Source organism: Dreissena polymorpha, chromosome 1, assembly GCF_020536995.1.
Source record: "Dreissena polymorpha isolate Duluth1 chromosome 1, UMN_Dpol_1.0, whole genome shotgun sequence".
Classification (NCBI taxonomy): domain Eukaryota; kingdom Metazoa; phylum Mollusca; class Bivalvia; order Myida; family Dreissenidae; genus Dreissena; species Dreissena polymorpha.
The window spans coordinates 209067293-209086613 of record NC_068355.1 but is presented as its reverse complement, the minus strand read 5'-3'; the positions used below and the strand labels follow the sequence as shown (position 1 = coordinate 209086613).

The 19321-nt window shown below is 34.5% G+C and overlaps 1 protein-coding gene across 2 annotated transcripts; it reads left to right on the top strand.

The window, feature by feature from the left end:
• Positions 1–193: 193 nt before the first annotated feature.
• LOC127864823 (methyltransferase N6AMT1-like) lies at positions 194–14671 on the top strand. Of its 2 annotated transcripts, XM_052404715.1 has the most exons (6): positions 194–364; positions 6745–6831; positions 7489–7579; positions 8370–8453; positions 11471–11612; positions 12752–14671. In XM_052404715.1, exons 1-6 carry the CDS (start codon positions 240–242, stop codon positions 12856–12858), a joined length of 636 nt encoding a protein of 211 aa, XP_052260675.1. In that variant the 5' UTR covers positions 194–239; the 3' UTR covers positions 12859–14671. The 2 variants fall into 2 exon arrangements, with proteins under 2 accessions (XP_052260675.1, XP_052260676.1); XM_052404716.1 differs by lacking the exon at positions 6745–6831.
• The last annotated feature ends 4650 nt before the right edge of the window (positions 14672–19321 follow it).

Genomic DNA, 19321 nt, shown 5'->3' with positions numbered 1-19321 from the left:
GCAAGAAAAAAAAATATTTAAAATGTTTCATACTAGCAAGAATGTCACCGTTTAACGTTTTTATAACTATGAATTAATTTTATTAGTTATATGTAACTAAGATCATTTTTCAGGCTATGAAATGTGATTTGTGAAAAGTTGTAGTTGGGTGTAGCCGGATTATCTTCATTCGACATTTACTGGTGTTGTTCCTAACCTATGGAGCTTACTTGAAAATAAAAACGCTTAAGTGGAATGATATGACTACGCCTGATATATCTCACATTACCGGAGATGATTATGCCTTCATATACGAACCAGCGGAAGATAGTTTCCTCTTACTCGATGCCATAGAATCTGAATTGAAGTTTCTTCACGAATTGAGGTTAGACACGTATAATAAGTTTCGTACTTAATCTATTCGTAACCATGATATGTCAATTTTATGCCACCTTCGAAGAAGAGGAGGTATATTGTTTTGCTGGATTTGAGTCTGTCGATGGGTCGGTCAGTCTTTTTGTCTGTCGGTATATCAGTTCATTTCCCATTAATAACTCTTCAACACATTGACTGAATGGCTTGATACTACACATGTGACCAAGTGACCTCAATTGACCAGTCGCCAAATTTTTGATCGCTCCGCCCACATAGTCATGTGGTCTAGTGATTAGAAAACTCCAGCAAGCAGATCCTAATTCTAGCGGATTACGTGAGTGAAATACTATATCAGGGCTCGAAATCAACACTCGCACACTCGCAAAATGCGAGTGAAAAATACTGATTGCGAGTTAAGTTTTAAGCCACTAGTATTTTTTTGCGAGTAATGAAATAGTGGGGAAAAACTAGTAATATAAATGCACTTGACATCATGAACGCTAAACCGTAGGTCAATTTATAGAACGTCTGAATACCTGTATCATGTATGCGGAAGCGCGCACCTTGTATGTAGACTGGTATACTTATAGTACAGATACGCGGATAGTATTGGAACAAAGAACGTGAAACAGTTGACAATTCACATTTGTTCATTGAACTTGAACAGACATGGCATCGAAGCCAAACATAATTAGTTTCTATTTGCCTGCAGACGGAAATAAAAATACGAAAGATAAAGTAAAGTTAACAGTTGATTTGTATTTTGGTGACGTCGCACTCAACACACGATATCATAGCTGATTTTTTTTCAATATTTGAAAACCCATTACAAATATCCCGAACTGACACTTACACTTTGTTTTCTGAGTGAACATGACACACTTATATTTGGAAACAATACCCTTATGGTCCAAGGAACTGATATATTTGTATGATTGCAGAAATAAAATGTGTATGTTAAGTACTTTTTATTTTGTTTTAATAGTACTAAATTAATGTCCAAACTTTTGTATGTTTCCTGCAAAATTTGCGAGACTGTTTTTGATTTTGCGAGTTGGTATTAAAGCAGCTCGCAATGTTTTGCAAGTAGAAAAAAACGTTAATTTCGAGCCCTGTATATTTGTAACGATGTATCATGCTCTTTTCTATAATATAAATTATTAAAGCCGCACACTAAACTAAACTGCTTTGTAAAACTGTAATACAATACATGATTGCTTTAGAGAGAAATGGCGTAATCAAAATAAATAAGTTAACGGCATGCAGACTGACTATCAGAAACGTTTCTTATACATATTATAGGGAGTTGTTGAAAAATCCATTGTAAAAATGAGCATTTATTTAATATTGATTTTGAACTTTATTTAAACCGTCTGACAGTGAATCCGGTGGCTATTCATATATAATTTTGAAAATATTTTTATTAAATGCAAATGACACATCCATATCATGATGGGTTTTTTGCTTATTAAAAATGTTAAGAACTTTGTTTTATTGCGTTACAGTCGGTCGGGTAGATCCGGATCACTAGCGTAAATAATGGTGTTAATATTTTTAAAAGAAAGCAATTGTTTTCAAAATACTTGGATTGTTGAGGCAAAATATTTCATTTTTCAGGCCATATTAATACTTACCACTACATTCAGGGGTTTTTTACCTTATATAACAGACGCCGAATATCGGCGTCTTCCCCCACCAAACTAGGCTGGTTTTTTCCCCTTTCAGAACCAAAAATTCCCCCTAAAAAAAAAAAAAAAATTTTTTTTTTTTTTTTTTTTTTTTAATAGAAAGATGTGTCTCATGATTATAATATCTCAATTCTATTTCAATTAAATCTTGCAAAACGTAATAAATTATGAAAAAAACAATGAATATAGTGCAAACATGTACAAATGTATTGTAATAATGAGAGAGCAAGTAAACATATCCCCCAAAAAGGGGAACGCCGCGAAAATTCCCACGCACACAATTTTTCCCCAAAGTGGAAAATCCCGCGTAAAATTTCCCCCACATAAGGGCTAAAGGCCCCTTCCCCCACAACCCAAAAAAACCCCTGACATTTCTGATGCCAATTTGAACTTTTTCACTTGCATAAAGTCGGCTAGTTCTGAATCGAGTTCGGTAATTTCGGATCACTCGGACTATTTGGAAGATGTAGGTCAGGGAGCATCTCAAAACTTATAATGACTGTCAACAATTATTTTGACTGTCAAAACAAATTATGCATGTATTAAATAAACATCAGGTAGGTTCGTTTGTTTCAATTTACAACTGTCTGCCAACTGTGCACAAGACGAATCTGTTGGAAAGTAGTTATGTTTTGATTTGAAATGGATTCCTCTGTATTATTGGTTATATAAAACACACACAAATACTCAATACAAGCAATTTATTGATAAACTCAAGATACCTTCTTGGGAAATAACATAGTATGATAACATTTAACAACAATAGAATCACAATAATGTAAAAAATGTATGAAAATATTACATATAATATGCTTATGACTAGAACATTTTATGTATGACTAGAAAATATTTTTATAACTAAGGTCCTAAAAAACAGAACTTTATATAAATGTATTTATAACAAGAGATGTGTTTGACAGGAACACAATGCCCCCTATTGCGCCGCTTTGATTTTTTATCATTTGGCAGGTACAGATAATTATCTCCCTTTAAAGCTTATTACTTCCCTTGGATTAGTTTGTTTTACCTTTGACCTTGAACGATGACTTTGACCTTTCACCACTTAAAATGTGCAGCTCCATGAGATACACATGCGTGCCAAATATCAAGTTTATATCTTAAATATTTCAAAAGTTATCGCAAAACTTTAAGGTTAAAGTTTTGGGACATAATGACAGACAGACAGACAGGCCAAAAACAATATGCCCCTGATAATTCGATTTGGGGGCATAAAAATGACAACTGAACATAAACAAGTACCCCTGGAAAGCATTTGCTAATAATAGGATCACACTAATGTTAAAATATATAAAAGTATCCATAACAATTATAACATAAACCAGTACCTCTGGAATAAGTTTGCTACTGAAATGGAAAACAATACTAGATATCAAGTTACTTTCTTGGTAAATAACATAGTATGATAACATGTAACAATAAAATGATCACAATAATGTAAAATTAATGTAATAAAAGTATCAAAACAAAATATAACATAAACCAGAACCTCTGGGATAAATATGGTAAAGAAATGGAAAACAATACTAAATATACCATAACATTTTTGGTAAATAACATATTATGAGAACATTTACAATAATAGGATCACAATAATTTAAAAATATATAAAAGTATCCGCTTCAGCATCTTTGCCAATGACTGTGCCTAAAGCACTCGTGCGTTTTTGGACCCATCAGTCTAACTTGACAATTATATGAAATGCAAAATCACAGCATAAATACACATTAAAAATAGAAATATTAATCCATATATTTTTCTATTGTACAGTTTTAAGCACTCCGCTGATTTTGTATTACTCCGCTATTATACCTTTAAATATTATAACTTATTACTACACACATAAACATAAAAACAAACCAAGATGCATTCAACAAATGCTTACTGTATGTGTTAGCCTCGACCTTGTGACTTAGACCTACATGTAATGCCTCATAACTGGTTTACATAATAGATCTCAATCAGATGCATGAACATTTACAGTTTGGAGAACCAGGTCCATAAAGTTTCATTTTATGAGCAAGATTAAAGTTTTAGGGGCAGACAAATAGACAGAATAAACAAAATTCAATCTTATATTCTGTATTTCTAGACATTGAAGTTACAAAATAGTATTATAATTAAATAATTCCAATGAAACAATATAATTATCAAATTTACGAGAAACTATGCACTTTTCATTTCATATATATACAAAAAAAGTTGTGAGCTTTAAAATATTACAAACACAGTATTTAAACAATAAACAACTGTTTTAAGATTTTCCCCTATCAGCTGATCCGCAACTGGCATGTACACGAGGTGCAATTTCCATGCTTTTTTTTCCATAAATCATTAACATATACTCAAATCACTCACATGAATTTGAAAATAATAATAAATAAACAAATTCATACCAAATGTACAAGCATTTACCAAGGAAATGTGCTTCTAAATTGTCTTTCAATTGTTGACGCGTGTTATAGATAGACAGTGCGATGGTAAAATGACACGGCTGTGATAGTTACAGAAGCGTGATTTTTAATGAAAACACCGTTGAAATAAGAAGCAAAACTTTGTTATTGCTTGAAATTGATCACATTTTCCAAAAATCACAGTTATATTTATATGTCAATATCCTTTAGACTTTTAATTAAATCATAGAGTTGATTCGGAACTACTCGAGATCAGGAACTACCCGATCGACTGTATTTTTAAAAAGACACCGATTTTTTTTATTTAGATATATGTTAAAATTTGATTGTAACCATAATTTAATACAGGCCTGATTTCGTGGTTTCATTAACAGATAGTCTAATATGCATTTTATTTCAATTATTTTTAATGCGAACCTGTAACATTTCACTATCGAAAAATGAAATGTTGGTATTACGGTGCTTTTCATGAACATTTGAATTGAATACATTTAGCATATTATGCAATTAATTATCTATAACAAGATGGCCCTTATATGTTAATTGCAATTTTCACTTTTCTCCCCTTATCAATATATGTTGTACTAGAAATGTTGTTGTTGTATTATAAGCCGTACATTTTACACTTGAAGTCGCTTTAAGCTGGCTAAGCCGCGTTGAAATCACCTTTTTGTTGTTTTTACTTTAGTAAAAACAATATTTAAGTTAAAAATTTATAATGATTTCCGTGTATGATCCACAGAAAATAAATATATAATTGGAAATCATTTAAGTAATTAAATAGTTATCTTTTCTTGTGTACAGTACCTAACAATGCCTTAATGTTCCTTCATTCTGAGATCCACGCAACATACTGTCATTTATTAATCATCGACAATAACGCTGAGATTAATAAGCACGTGTGGCAATTATTATGGTGCCCAAACTGCTTAATAATAGTGTGCATCAAACGGTATAACACGTTTTATAGAATACACAACTGGTGTGGTTAAACTATTTATTGTGTTTGTTTTCTCATTAACTCGTTCATATGTTCAAGAAATAAAGATAAAATAATACCCTTTTATAAAGTATGTATAGCACCTACAATTTTGAATAATAATCGAACAGTAATGATCATGCATTTGATATAAAATCTGTGTAACTCTTTAAAATTACGCCATTCCATATGTAGGACACGCTTTGTTTGTCGGATAAAATGGCGGCCAGATAAGCGTTGCTGAGGGATGTGTGAAAAATCGATATCTGATTGGCTGATTGAAAAATGTGGGAGGAGCAATGGATACTTTGGCGACTGGTCAATTTCAATAGGGGCATGGCTTGACACTAACTTCTACTGAATGGTGTCCTCAGGGAACCCTGCCTATTAAAATTAGAGCAAAATCCTGGAAAAAAAACTGGTGTCTCTCACCAAAATTTGGGGTCTCGGGTTCCGGGGACACTGTTAGTGTTGAGGCATGAGGGGTCTTCTCCTCACCAAGGCCATTGCATATGTGAAGTTCCGATTGGCTTGAAACTTCACATGTGCATTGTCCTTGGACAGTAGATGACCCCAGAGCTCTTTGAAACGCTTAATAATGAAACCGACAATTGTAATGTGTATTGTTTTATATTAATTCTTTATTAAATGAATTTATTGCTGAATATTTTAAGATGTGTGCAATATTCATCGGGACATCTACTTTTTTCCTTTTGGACTTTTTCCAAGTAAGGAGTCCAAGGCCTCCTCTTTCAAAATCCTAGTGAGACCCCTGATCCCTATTGATATTGGGGTCACTAGTTCAAAGCCTTGTTGTTGTTGTTTGTTTGTTTGTTGTTTTTTTTTTGGGGGGGGCATATATCTCAACCGCAGAGCTCTTGTTTGAAATGAGCTTTAATGCTATGTTGCTAAGGGTATACCATATCCACCACACCACAGCGACCCACAGTTTAAGTTAAATATAGGTGTTTATATAATAAATTTGTATATTTGGGCTATCTGGCAGTATCTGCTGTAAAAAAGGGGTTAACTGAATGTGCGTTTAGTGTTGTCCCAGATAAGCCTGTGCAGTCTGTACGAATCAGGTACGACACACTATGCCTAAACTGGTTTTTTGGTAAGAAGAGACATTGTTTGAACGAAAAATACAAGAAAAAGCAGAAAGTGTCGTACCTGATAAGCCTCTGCTGACTGCACAGGCTTATCAGGGAGGACATTTTGTGCAAATGCATTAAACCCCGTTTTCACAGAGCACAGTCCATTTAATTATTTTTTTGCTCAATCTTCACAGGCCAAGTGTCACGCTTGAAGTGGGATCAGGCTCGGGGATCTGTTCTGCATTTTTAGCCAAGGAATTGAAATTCCCAGTGCTGTCTTTGTAAGGTTTTTTTTCGTATTCACTTGTCATAATTTCAATCAAATTGTCATAATTTCTGATAATATCGGACACTCGGTTCTTGTTGTCTTACCTCTGATATTTAATTAGTCCAATGAATGTGACATTAAACATTTATGTTGTAATTAATATTTTCTATTTGATGCTCAATTCCAGCAACAAATATAAGATGTACATGTATATTATATTAACATAATACTTAATTTTTTTTGCTAGTCTTATACTTACAGACAAACATAAAGTTTGTAAAATGCAGCATAATAATAATAATAATGATTATAATAATATATGATTGTGCAGGCAATGTTTTGGTCTATTAGTTTGCATATGTCTGCCAGGCTGTTGTGACACCTTGGGCTTTCACTCTCATTGGAATTGAGTTATCAGTATATTGATTACAGTTAATACACTCATAAACAGCGTGTTTTATTGATTTTTTTTAGATATATTTATTGTTATGTATTGATGTATAATATTGAAACAAAATAACATAAAATTGCCATGTTGTTGGGGTGTATTTTTGTGTTCTACTTTGTTCTATGATGTTAAAATTTGGGTGGTATGTAACTTTTAATTGGGAATGGTATTTCTGGTCATATAGAGGAAAATTCCTGTCTTAAACATCATTGAATACTCCAGGTGTACTGATATCAACCCGCGGGCATCCCTGGTTACTAAGGCAACTGGTGACAAGAATGGTGTTAACCTGCAGCCTGTTACAACTGATCTGGTAGGCTTTATTTCATGGAATCTTTTGGTTTCTTAGGAACATTTTGAAAATACATTTTGCTTAAACAGTTACTTTTTTTAAGCTTAGCTGTTTTCGGAGAAAACCTGAGGTATTGTCATAGCCAGTTTGTCATGTCCTGTCGTCTGTGGTCAGCATTGTGCTCAAAACTTAACATCATGTTAACCTTTTGAACATTGGTTCTAAAATGAAAGTGCTTCCACCAACAACATTGAAACTTAATATGTAGCTGCTTCTTGATGACTTTTACACACCACATCCATTTTTGGTTCACTAGGTCAAAGGTCAAGATCACTGTGACCTCTAAAAATATTATTAAAAAAATCTGAAAAGCTTTCATTTATTCAAACTGCATCAGGGCCGAGTGTTGGCAATTATTTGGTGGTCTTGTTCAGATTTAGAATCGCGTACATGAATTTGTGTTTAACAACGGATGTGTGCATTTATTAAGACTTTCATAGCACTTGATTTTAATAAACTTGTGTGTAAAAATATATTATGTTTCATAGCAATAGGTGTTTATAAGATGTTAATACTTATCAAAGGTTAAACAATTTAGAATGAGAGTGAGATGGGGCAGAAACATTCTCTACCAACCAACCAAGCCAACAAATGATATATCCCATCACAATGGCAGTTTAATAGTGTAAGTGTACGGTATCTGCAACATAACACAAAACAGGTCTAGACAGATTTTTTTTTTGAATATAAAATGATAATACCGCCCTCCTTTCCCCATATGCATGTGTAACATTAAAGTCATTATTTTCAGGTTTCAGGTCTCCTACCCAGATTGAATGGACAGGTGGATGTTCTGGTGTTCAATCCACCCTATGTGGTTACACCAAGTGATGAGGTAAATATAAACACAGTGATTACTCCAAGTGATAAGGTAAATATAAACACAGTGGTTTTCCCAAGTGATGAGGTAAATATAAAATCAGCGGTTACTCCTAGTGATAAGGTAAATATAAAAAAAGTGGTTACACCTAGTGATAAGGTTAATATAAACACAGTTGTTATCCCAAGTGATAAGGTAAATATAAAAACAGTGGTTACTCCTAGTGATAAGGTAAATATAAACACAGTGGTTACACCTAGTGATAAGGTAAATATAAACACAGTGGTCATCCCTAGTGATGAGGTAAATATAAACACAGTGGTTACCCCTAGTGATAAGGTAAATATTAACACAGTGCTACTCCTAGTGATAAGGTAAATATAAATACAGTGGTTATCCCAAGTGATGAGGTAAATATAAACACAGTGGTTACTCCTAGTGATAAGATAAATATAAACATAGTGGTTACTCATAGTGATAAGGTAAATATAAACACAGTTGATACTCTTAGTGATGAGGTAAACATAAACATAGTGGTTATCCCTAGTGATGAGGTAAATATAAACACAGTGGTTACTCCTAGTGATTAGGTAAATATAAACATAGTGGTTACTCCTAGTGATAAGGTAAATATAAACACAGTGGTTATCCCAAGTGATGAGGTAAATATAAAAACAGTGGTTACTCCTAGTGATAAGGTAAATATAAACACAGTGGTTACACCTAGTGATAAGGTATATATAAACACAGTGGTTATCCCTAGTGATGAGGTAAATATAAACACAGTGGTTAACCCTAGTGATAAGGTAAATATAAACACAGTGGTTAATCTTAGTTATAAGGTAAATATAAACACAGTGGTTATCCCAAGTGATGAGGTAAATATAAACACAGTGGTTACTCCTAGTGATAAGGTAAATATAAACACAGTGGTTACACTTAGTGATAAGGTAACTATAAACACAGTGGTTATCCCTAGTGATGGGGTAAATATAAACACACTGGTTACCCCAAGTGATAAGGTAAATATAAACACAGTGGTGACTCCTAGTGATAAGGTAAATATAAACACAGTGGTTATCCCAAGTGATGAGGTAAATATAAACACAGTGGTAACTCCTAGTGATAAGGTAAATATAAACACAGTGGTTACACTAAGTGATAAGGTAACTATAAACACAGTGGTTATCCCTAGTGATGGGGTAAATATAAACACAGTGGTTACCCCTAGTAATAAGGTAAATATAAACACAGTGGTTACTCCAAGTGATAAGGTGAATATAAACACAGTGGTTACTCTTAGTGATGAGGTAAACATAAACATAGTGGTTATCCCTAGTGATGATGTAAATATAAACACAGTGGTTACTCTTAGTGATTAAGTAAATAAAAACACAGAGGTTACTCCTAGTGATGAGGTAAATATAAACACAGTGTTTACACCTAGTGATAAGGTAAATATAAACACAGTGGTTACTCTTAGTGATAAGGTAAATATAAACACAGTGGTTACACCTAGTGATAAGGTAAATATACAAACAGTGGTTACTCCTAGTGATAAGGTAAATATAAAGACAGTGATTACACCTAGTGATAAGGTTAATATAAACACAGTGGTTACTCCTAGTTATAAGGTAAATATAAACACAGTGGTTACTCTTAGTGATGAGGTAAACATAAACACAGTGGTTATCCCTAGTGATGAGGTAAATATAAACACAGTGGTTACCCCTAGTGATAAGGTAAATATAAACACAGTGGTTACTCATAGTGATAGGGTAAATATGATCACAGTGGTTACTCTTAGTGATGAGGTTAACATAAAAATAGTGGTTATCCCTAGTGCTAAGGTAAATATAAACACAGTGGTTACTCCTAGTGATAAGGTAAATATAAACACAGTGGTTAATCTTAGTGATGTGGTAAACATAAACACAGTGGTTATGCCAAGTGATGAGGTAAATATAAACAGAGTGGTTACTCCTAGTGATGAGGTAAATATATACACAGTAGTTACATCTAGTGATGAGGTAAATATAAACACAGTGGTTACCCCTAGTGATGAGGTAAACGTAAACACAGTGGTTACCCCTAGTGATGAGGTAAATATAAGCACAGTGGTTACACCTGGTGATGAGGTAAATATATACACAGTGGTTACACCTAGTGATGAGGTAAATATAAACACAGTGGTTACCCCTTATGATGAGGTAAATATAAACACAGTGGTTTCCCCTTGTGATGAGGTAAATATATACACAGTGGTTATTAATAGTATTTAACTTAATATAAACATAGTGATTGCCCCCAGTGATAAGGTAAATGTAAACACAGTGGTTACACCTTGACCTAGTGATGAGGTATAAATGAAAACAGTACTTAACCATAGCAATAAGTTAAATATAAGCACAGGGGTAACCACAAGTGATTATGTAAATATGTCCACAGCGGTCATTTAACATTAAATATAAAAACAACATAAAAAACACCATCAATAGACAGCATGTCATGTATAACACCCATCTCTCTACTTTGAAGGTCAAGATCACGCTAAAATGTCAAAAGTCAACTTTTGACAGAAATAGCTTGTCTATCCTGTAACTTTATCATTCATCATGCAATTAAATTATTTTTTTATCATGAGAATATGATGTGTCTTGTTGAAATATGTCTCCCTACCTCAAAGGTCAAAATCAAAGATAAAGATCAAAGGCTAAATTAAAAAAAAATCTACTCTTAACTTCATTATTCATCAGTCAATTTTAAAATAATTTATCACAAATGCACATCTTGTGAAGAAGATTTGTCACCGCTAGGATAAATGTCAAGGTAAAACACACAGTCAATGGTAAAAAATAAGCATGCTGCAGCTTAGTAAATAATTATAAACATAATTGACAATATGACTTGACTTGTTGCTGACAGGCATCTACTTTTAAGAGGAAACATTGAACACTTATTTATATTTTATTAGAGTAAGATGAGTACAACATAATGCTCTTCATTCTGACCTTCTCTGTGTTTGTTTCAAGGTCAGCAATGGGGGGATAGAGGCCTCATGGGCAGGAGGGACAAATGGAAGGGAGGTAATAGACAGACTACTTCCCTTTGTTCCCCAACTCCTGTCTGATAGTGGAGTGTTTTATATGGTGGTTATCAAGGAAAACAAGCCGAGTGAGTATGCATCTGTTATGCTGTATGTTGTAAACACCTTATATATTTTTGGCATCACAGACTTAGGTAGTAGGTAGTAGCATTCATATTCAAATTATACTTGTCGCAAAAACAGTATAAGAAGTTGAATGATACCTGCAAGAATAAAGCCCATAAATTTACAAATATATTGAAAAAAGCAATTAGGGTTAATAAATTAACATGATATGCTTGAAGTCATAGTCAGTTTTATGAAACATTACATGATATTACATTTGGAATAATTTCTAGTATTTTATGAAAATCTTTTTTTGTTCAATTCATTTATTTTAAATAGAAATTTAAAAAAAAATATGAAAAAAAAAATAATTGCAAAAACTTGGATTTCAATAGATTGTTAAAGTCAGGAGTCAAATCTTTTCCATGCTTGAAATTTTCAGTGTCAACATTTTTTTTATTCCAGATATATTTTGTTTCAGCATATTTGTTAAACTCTGCGGATGTTACTTTGTGTAGCAGTGTTTGATATAAGGAGAACTTAACTGCCTTGCTATATGAGCTAGCTAGTGACGTGGTAGAGTGTCTGTCTGATTTGGAACCGGGACGTCCCGGGTTTGATCCCCATTATGGTGTGGGATTTTTCTGGCTGGGTAACATTGGCGCCCAACGTAAAAAACCCACCATGTGTGTTAGACGTCCCTCAGATGTCGTGGCATGGAGATATTCGCGAAAGAATTTCTCAATTGGAGGGGGTGTATGTAGCAGTGTTTGGTACAAGAAGAACTTATACTGCCTTGCTATATGAGCTACCTTTTATAGCGAAATGGTAGAGTGTCTGCCTGATTTGAAACCGGGAGATCCCGGGTTCGATACCCATTATGGTCGGGATTTTTTTTGGGCTGGGTTACATTTGTATAAACAGAAATGCAATACTTTGCTAATAACACAAATTGTATGATATAAAATAAATTTTAGAGTTGGCTTCTTTGTCACGTGAGTCAGCATGATGCAATTCAGATAACTTTATGCTTGCATACATCAGCTTGAATTGAAATCCCTGATAGCTGTTTCCATCTCATATAAATTCCCAATATATGAACCCCTGCAAACACATATTTATTTTTATGCCATGTTGACATTGGTGTTTTGTTCGTTTTCAGAAGACATTCAGGACATTCTGTCTAAAAGTGGCTTTCATATGACAGTGGTAATCAACAGACGTAGTGGACCAGAGTTTTTATCTGTGTTGAAATTTAGCAGAACTTGATTATTCATCTTCATTTTGATGTCATACACAAAGCAGTCAAAAATATTCCCACAAATTAAAGTAATGTTGTATACCTGACGTCAGTGGGGCCATGAAGAAACATCACAGTGAGCATAATGTTGTATAAGTGACATCAGTGGGGACATAAAGAAACATCACAGTGAGCATAATGTTGTATAAAGGACATCAGTGGGGACATGAAGAAACATCACAGTGAGCATAATGTTGTATAAGTGACATCAGTGGGGACATGAAGAAACATCACAGTGAGCATAATGTTGTATAAGTGACATCAGTGGGGACATGAAAAAACATTACAATTAGCTTGATGTTGTATAAGTGACATCAGTGGGGACATGAAGAAACACCATTGTGAGTGCAATATTTTGCAGAACTGTGGATATACATTTTTTGTAAGACCAACATAAACGCAGATAAACAGAAAACTATCCATAAACTGTTAAATTGTCAAACAAAATGGACTTTTAAAGCATGTATAAATACCCGTATTGTGTAATTGTTTTTGTGGATTGGCTAAAGTATACATGTATACAATACACTTGCAGAGGAACTGTTTCAAACATTTTTAAATATGAGTTAAATCATCATTAATGTGCAAAAGTGTTATGAGAATTATTTTTATTATTTTGTGTATACACTTATTGAAATATTTGTAAACACTATCAAAAGAGTTAATTAATTGGTTTAATCTTACTTGTGTCATAATTAATACAATCATGCTAGGAAGTACAGATTTATTAAAATTATACATAAACTCTACATGTTTGAGAATTAGAGGAAATCGATCTTTTCTAAAGTAGACTGATGTACAATGTAACTATCCAGTTAAACTTGTGCTTTTATTGGCATAGCATTTAATTTATTGTTATTTGGATTATTGACTAATTATGCCCCCCTTCGAAGAAGAGGGGGTATATTGTTTTGCACACTCGGCCGGTCTGTCGGTCCGTCCACCAGATGGTTTCCGGATGATAACTCAAGAACGCTTAGGCCTAGGATCATGAAACTTCATAGGTACATTGATCATGACTGGCAGATGACCCATATTGATTTTCATGTCAAGGTCACAGTGACTCGAAATAGTAAAATGGTTTCGGGATAATAACTCAAGAATGCTTAGGCCTAAGATCATGAAACTTTGTAGGTACATTAATCATGACTGGCAGATGACCCATATTAATTTCCAGGTCAAAGGTCAAGGTCACAGTGACTCGAAACAGTAAAATGGTTTCCAGATGATATCTTAAGATTGCTTATACCTAGGATCATGACACTGAATAGGAACATTGATCATGACTGGCAGATGACCCCTATTGATTTTCAGGTCAATAGGTCAAAGGTCAAGGTCACAGTGACTCCAAATAGTAAAATAGTTTCCGGATGATAACTCAAGAATGCTTACGGCTAGGATCATGAAACTTCTTAGGTACATTGATCATGACTGGCAGATTACCCCTATTAATTTTCAGGTCACTAGGTAAAAGGTCAAGGTCACAGTGACTCGAAACAGTAAAATGGTTTCCTGATGATAACTCAAGAATAATTAGGCCTAGGATCATGAAACTTCATAGGTACATTAATCATGACTGGCAGATGACCCCTATTGATTTTCAGGTCACTAGGTCAAAGATCAAGGTCACAGTGACAAAAAATGTATTCACACAATGGCTGCCACTACAACTGACAGCCCTAATGGGGGGCATGCATGTTTTACAAACAGCCCTTGTTAATTGTTTGGATTATTGAACGTTTATTCTCAGTAGTATCCATTTATTAAAACGTCCAGTTGCTACGTCTGTCTCGAACTTTGTATGCACTGACTAAGGTAAGGTCTTCGTCCATTTAATAATTGCTATATTACTTTGCGCTGGCGCAAGAGCCTTATGGTTTAGGCAATACTTAAAGGTATAGTGTGAACTTCATTGTCAAACAACTGTTCAAAATATGTTTCAAATGTACTTCAGAAAATATAAGGTCTGTATCACAAGTCAAACCATGACGCGTTTCTGTCGATAACATAACCAGTCTGAGATGTGACTTGTCCTTGCATAGAAATATTTCTAAATTTCTTTAATGTTAACCTATGTACCACTGTGAATTGAGGGCGAGAAAAGTCTGTTCTATCGAACAGTCACATGGTCGAAATATAGCAAATTATTTGTCAAATACCGCATGTTTAAGGGAAGTTTACTAAATTTTTAATTTATTTCAATGATTTTTTTAGCTCACCTGAGCATAATGTGCTCATGGTGCGCTTTTGTGATCGCCTTTTGTCCGTCGTGTGTCGTCAACATTTGCCTTGTTAAAACTCTAGAGGCCACATTTATTGTCCAATCTTCATGAGATTTGGTCAGAAGATAAGTCTCAATAATATCTTGGATGAGTTTGTAAATGGTTTCGTTTGCTTGAAAAACATGGCTGCCAAGGGGCGGGCCATTTTACTTATATGGCTATATATGGCTATAGTAAAATCTTGTTAACACTTTAGAGGCAACATTTATTGTCCAATCTTCATGAAACCTGGTCAGAAGATTCATCCCAATAATATCTTGGACAATTATATAATTGATGCCCATTGGTTGAAAAACATGGCCACCAGGGGGCGGGGCATTTTTCCTTATATGGCTATAGTAAAACCTTGTTAACACTCTAGAGGCCACATTTATTTTCCGATCTTCATGAAACTTGGTAAAAAGGTTTGTCCCAATGATATCTTGGATAAGTTCGAAAATGGTTTCCGTTGCTTTAAAAACATGGCCACCAGGGGGCGGTGTATTTTTCCTTATATGGCTATATAAGCCTTTAGTAAAAACCTTGTTAACACTCTAGAGATCACATTTATTGTCAAATCTTCATGACATTTGGTCAAAAGATTGGTCTCAATATTATCTTGGATGAGTTTGAAAATCGTTTGCTTGAAAAGCATGGCTGCCAAGGGGTGGGGCATTTTTTCTTATATGGCTATAGTGAAATCTTGTTAACACTCTAGAGGCCACATTTATTGTCCGATCTTCATGAATCTTGGTCAGAAGATTGATCCCAATAATATCTTGGACGAGTTCAAAAATGATGCCGGTTGGATGAAAAAAAATTTACTTATATGGCTATATATGGCTATAGTAAAATCTTGTTAACACTTTAGAGGCCACATTTATTGTCCAATCTTCATGAAACCTTGTCAGAAGATTCATCCCAATAATATCTTGGACAATTATAAAATTGATGCCCATTGGTTGAAAAACATGGCCACCAGGGGGCGGGGCATTTTTCCTTATATGGCTATAGTAAAACCTTGTTAACACTCTAGAGGCCACATTTATTTTCCGATGTTCATAAAACTTGGTCAGAAGATTTGTCCCAATGATATCTTGTATGAGTTTGAAAATGGTTTCGGTTGTTTTAAAAACATGGCCACCAGGGGGCGGGCATTTTTCCTATTATGGCTATATATATATATATATATATATATATATATATATATATATATATATATATATATATATATATATATATTGCTTTAGTAAAACCTTATTAACACTCTAGAGGCCCCATTTATTGTCTGATCATCTTAAAACTTGGTCAGACGATTTTTTATAATGATATCTTGGATGTGTTTCAAAATGGTTCCAGTTGGTGGAAAAACATGGCCGCCAAGAGGGCATGGCATTTTTCCTTATATAGCTTTAGTCAAACCTTGTTAACACTCTAGAAGCCATAATTATTGTCCGATCATCATGAAACAGAAGCTTTGTCACAATGATATCTTGGACAAGTTTGAAAATGGTTTCAGTTGCTTGAAAAATATGGCTGGGCATTTTTACTTACATGGCTTTATGAATCTTTATGAAACTTTGTCAGAATATTTGTTTAAATGATGTCTTGGATGTGTTTGAAAATGGTTCTGGTCTGTAGAAAAACGTGGCTGCCAGGGTGTTCACTAGTCATGAAAGTTGGTAAGAACATTTTGTTCTTAAGACATCTTGGGCCACACAGAACAGGTCAGTTCCTTTGAATATCAGGTGAGCCACGTTGGGCCTTTCAGGCCCTCTTGTATTTTCTCCCTTTAACACAACAAATTACCCTCTTTATATACCTGATTTTACCGCCAAAACGGTAGAAACCATGAAGTTCTTGAATATTACATGTACTTGACAAACGGTTCTTATGACCGCCGATATCGAAACTGTAACGGTACTGTAACGGCGCCTTACACTCAATGTTACATAATAAGTTAATAACATAATGATCAATAACAATGATGACTCTGGGAACTGTACAGTATATCACGTCATTTACATGTAAAATATATTAAATGAATGAAACAATTATGATACTCTCGCAAATACTTTGCGACAATTAATGCACACAATAAGATAATATTGACCCATTGAAAATATCTTCAAAATCAAAATCGGTTTCAGTTTGCTTTTATTTGCAGTTAATTAGAATGGCTGAGAATTTGTTACCCTTAACTATAAGCACCGTCATCTTTTAATTGGGAGACCGGACCGACTTTAATTATTGAGCACTTGTTACCTTTGAAGAAAGCCACAGGCGGGTTTATTATATTGAACCGTCGAAATCCGTAATTGGTGAAAACAAACAAATCAATTATTGTTTTCAGCTTGCATAAGATTTATTAAATTGCATGCTTATTGTTTATTTGAAATACTTGGAAAATATGAAATAATTCAGCCGCGAAAACTTTTTATATTAGCAAAAAAGGGATTTTTGTTCTTTGGTCACAGAGGGGATAATCACGTGATTATCAAGATGGCGACATCCAAGCCGAGGCAGGTATTTTTTGCCGTCTTATAAGCTTTATTACTTGTATTTATTTTTAAAATTTTGCTAACTTTCCAGCCATATTAGCAAGAAAGTTACTGGCGTTTTGTTCTCCATCGTAATATTTGCTTTATATATCGACTTTACTCGCCGCGAAATTTCGTTATTTAGGGGTACTTATCCGGGTCATCAATTGACATGACGCCTTATCTGTATCTGTATCTGTGTATTCTTCACCGCCAAAGATGGCGAACCCCAGTGGTTGCTGGGAGTACAAGTCTATAGTATAAATATCACACCATCACCGTACTAGTTCCTATATACATAGTTTCACAAGTTTATCACAAGGTACATATATATACACATCACGGTCATTGCACAGTTTTCACAGGTGTATCGTACAGTACACATATATATATACACGCGAGTGATTACAGACGTTGGGGACATGGACCACATGTTATTTTCTTTCACACGTACATCACAGGGTTCGTATATATATACACACATCAGTCATTACAAACACAGAACAAGTATCTAGACCGCATGCCATGCAACCAAGAAGTCCTCAGTTTCCAGACAGTTCTTTATAAAGCCTATATCTTGTAGTGTGTAAGTGGAAGAATAGTCTTCGTATATGAAATTCTAACATAAGCATTTTGTCTCTATATGAAGGGTGGTTTGGGACTATGATTGACCAGTCAATGAGGGTTTGGACTAGTAGAGCGGGGGAAGTAACTTGTTTGGTGAGGTCCATAGTTTCCAGTAAATTCCAGATTCGGCACATAACTGGGGCTCTTACCTGTTCCAATGCAGAGCAGTGTAACAGGAAGTGTTCGACTGTTTCATCTTCCACTTTACAGTTCGGGCACACTGCGCTTATGGCATACTGGTTGAAGCGGCGTCTATTTACTTGGAGTACGTACGTGCCGGTGAGTAGCCTGAATCTTGTAGGCAGTCGAGTTACCTCTAGTGCTGAGGAGCATCCAACTTGTATCAAAGGATGAAATTTGCCAGGTGAATATTGAATGTTCATGTATTTCAAAGAGGAATATGTGCGGGCGATCCTATCGATATATTCTTTCCAATAATTCACTACCGTTTTATGTACCTTTAATCTCCATTGGGATTTATTAAGAGGGTTTTGCAGATAATCATCAACATCTCCTAGGTCATATTTTACAAGGAGAGGGAGCACACAGTTTATCCATGATGAGGATTTTCCTGATTTCACAGAAAGTTGTCGTACCACAATTTGGCGTTCAATACTAGACTCCTTTTGGCCACATATATTGTTGAAAAAGTTTAAGATTTTCAGATGATATAATGCTTCAATTGGTAAAAGTCCTGTAAGGATAAGCACACAGGGATCTGCAGCATTATTTGGCAGAGAAAGTATCTGTTTAATAGTTTTCCTTTGGAACAGGTCCAGTTGTTTGATGAGAGTACTATTTGGTGTGAATATTTCTATGCCGTAGGTGAGCACAGGAAGAACAAATGACTTATAAAGATCCAGTATTGATTTATGGTCCAGACCATTATGACCGTGCATCCCGGCTCCAAGGAGACTGTACAGAGCGCGTCTTGCCTTTGAGATGTTCCCTTCTACGTTCACTTCAGCTGTTTCACAGACAGACGTCGTTCTTGTTATACCTAA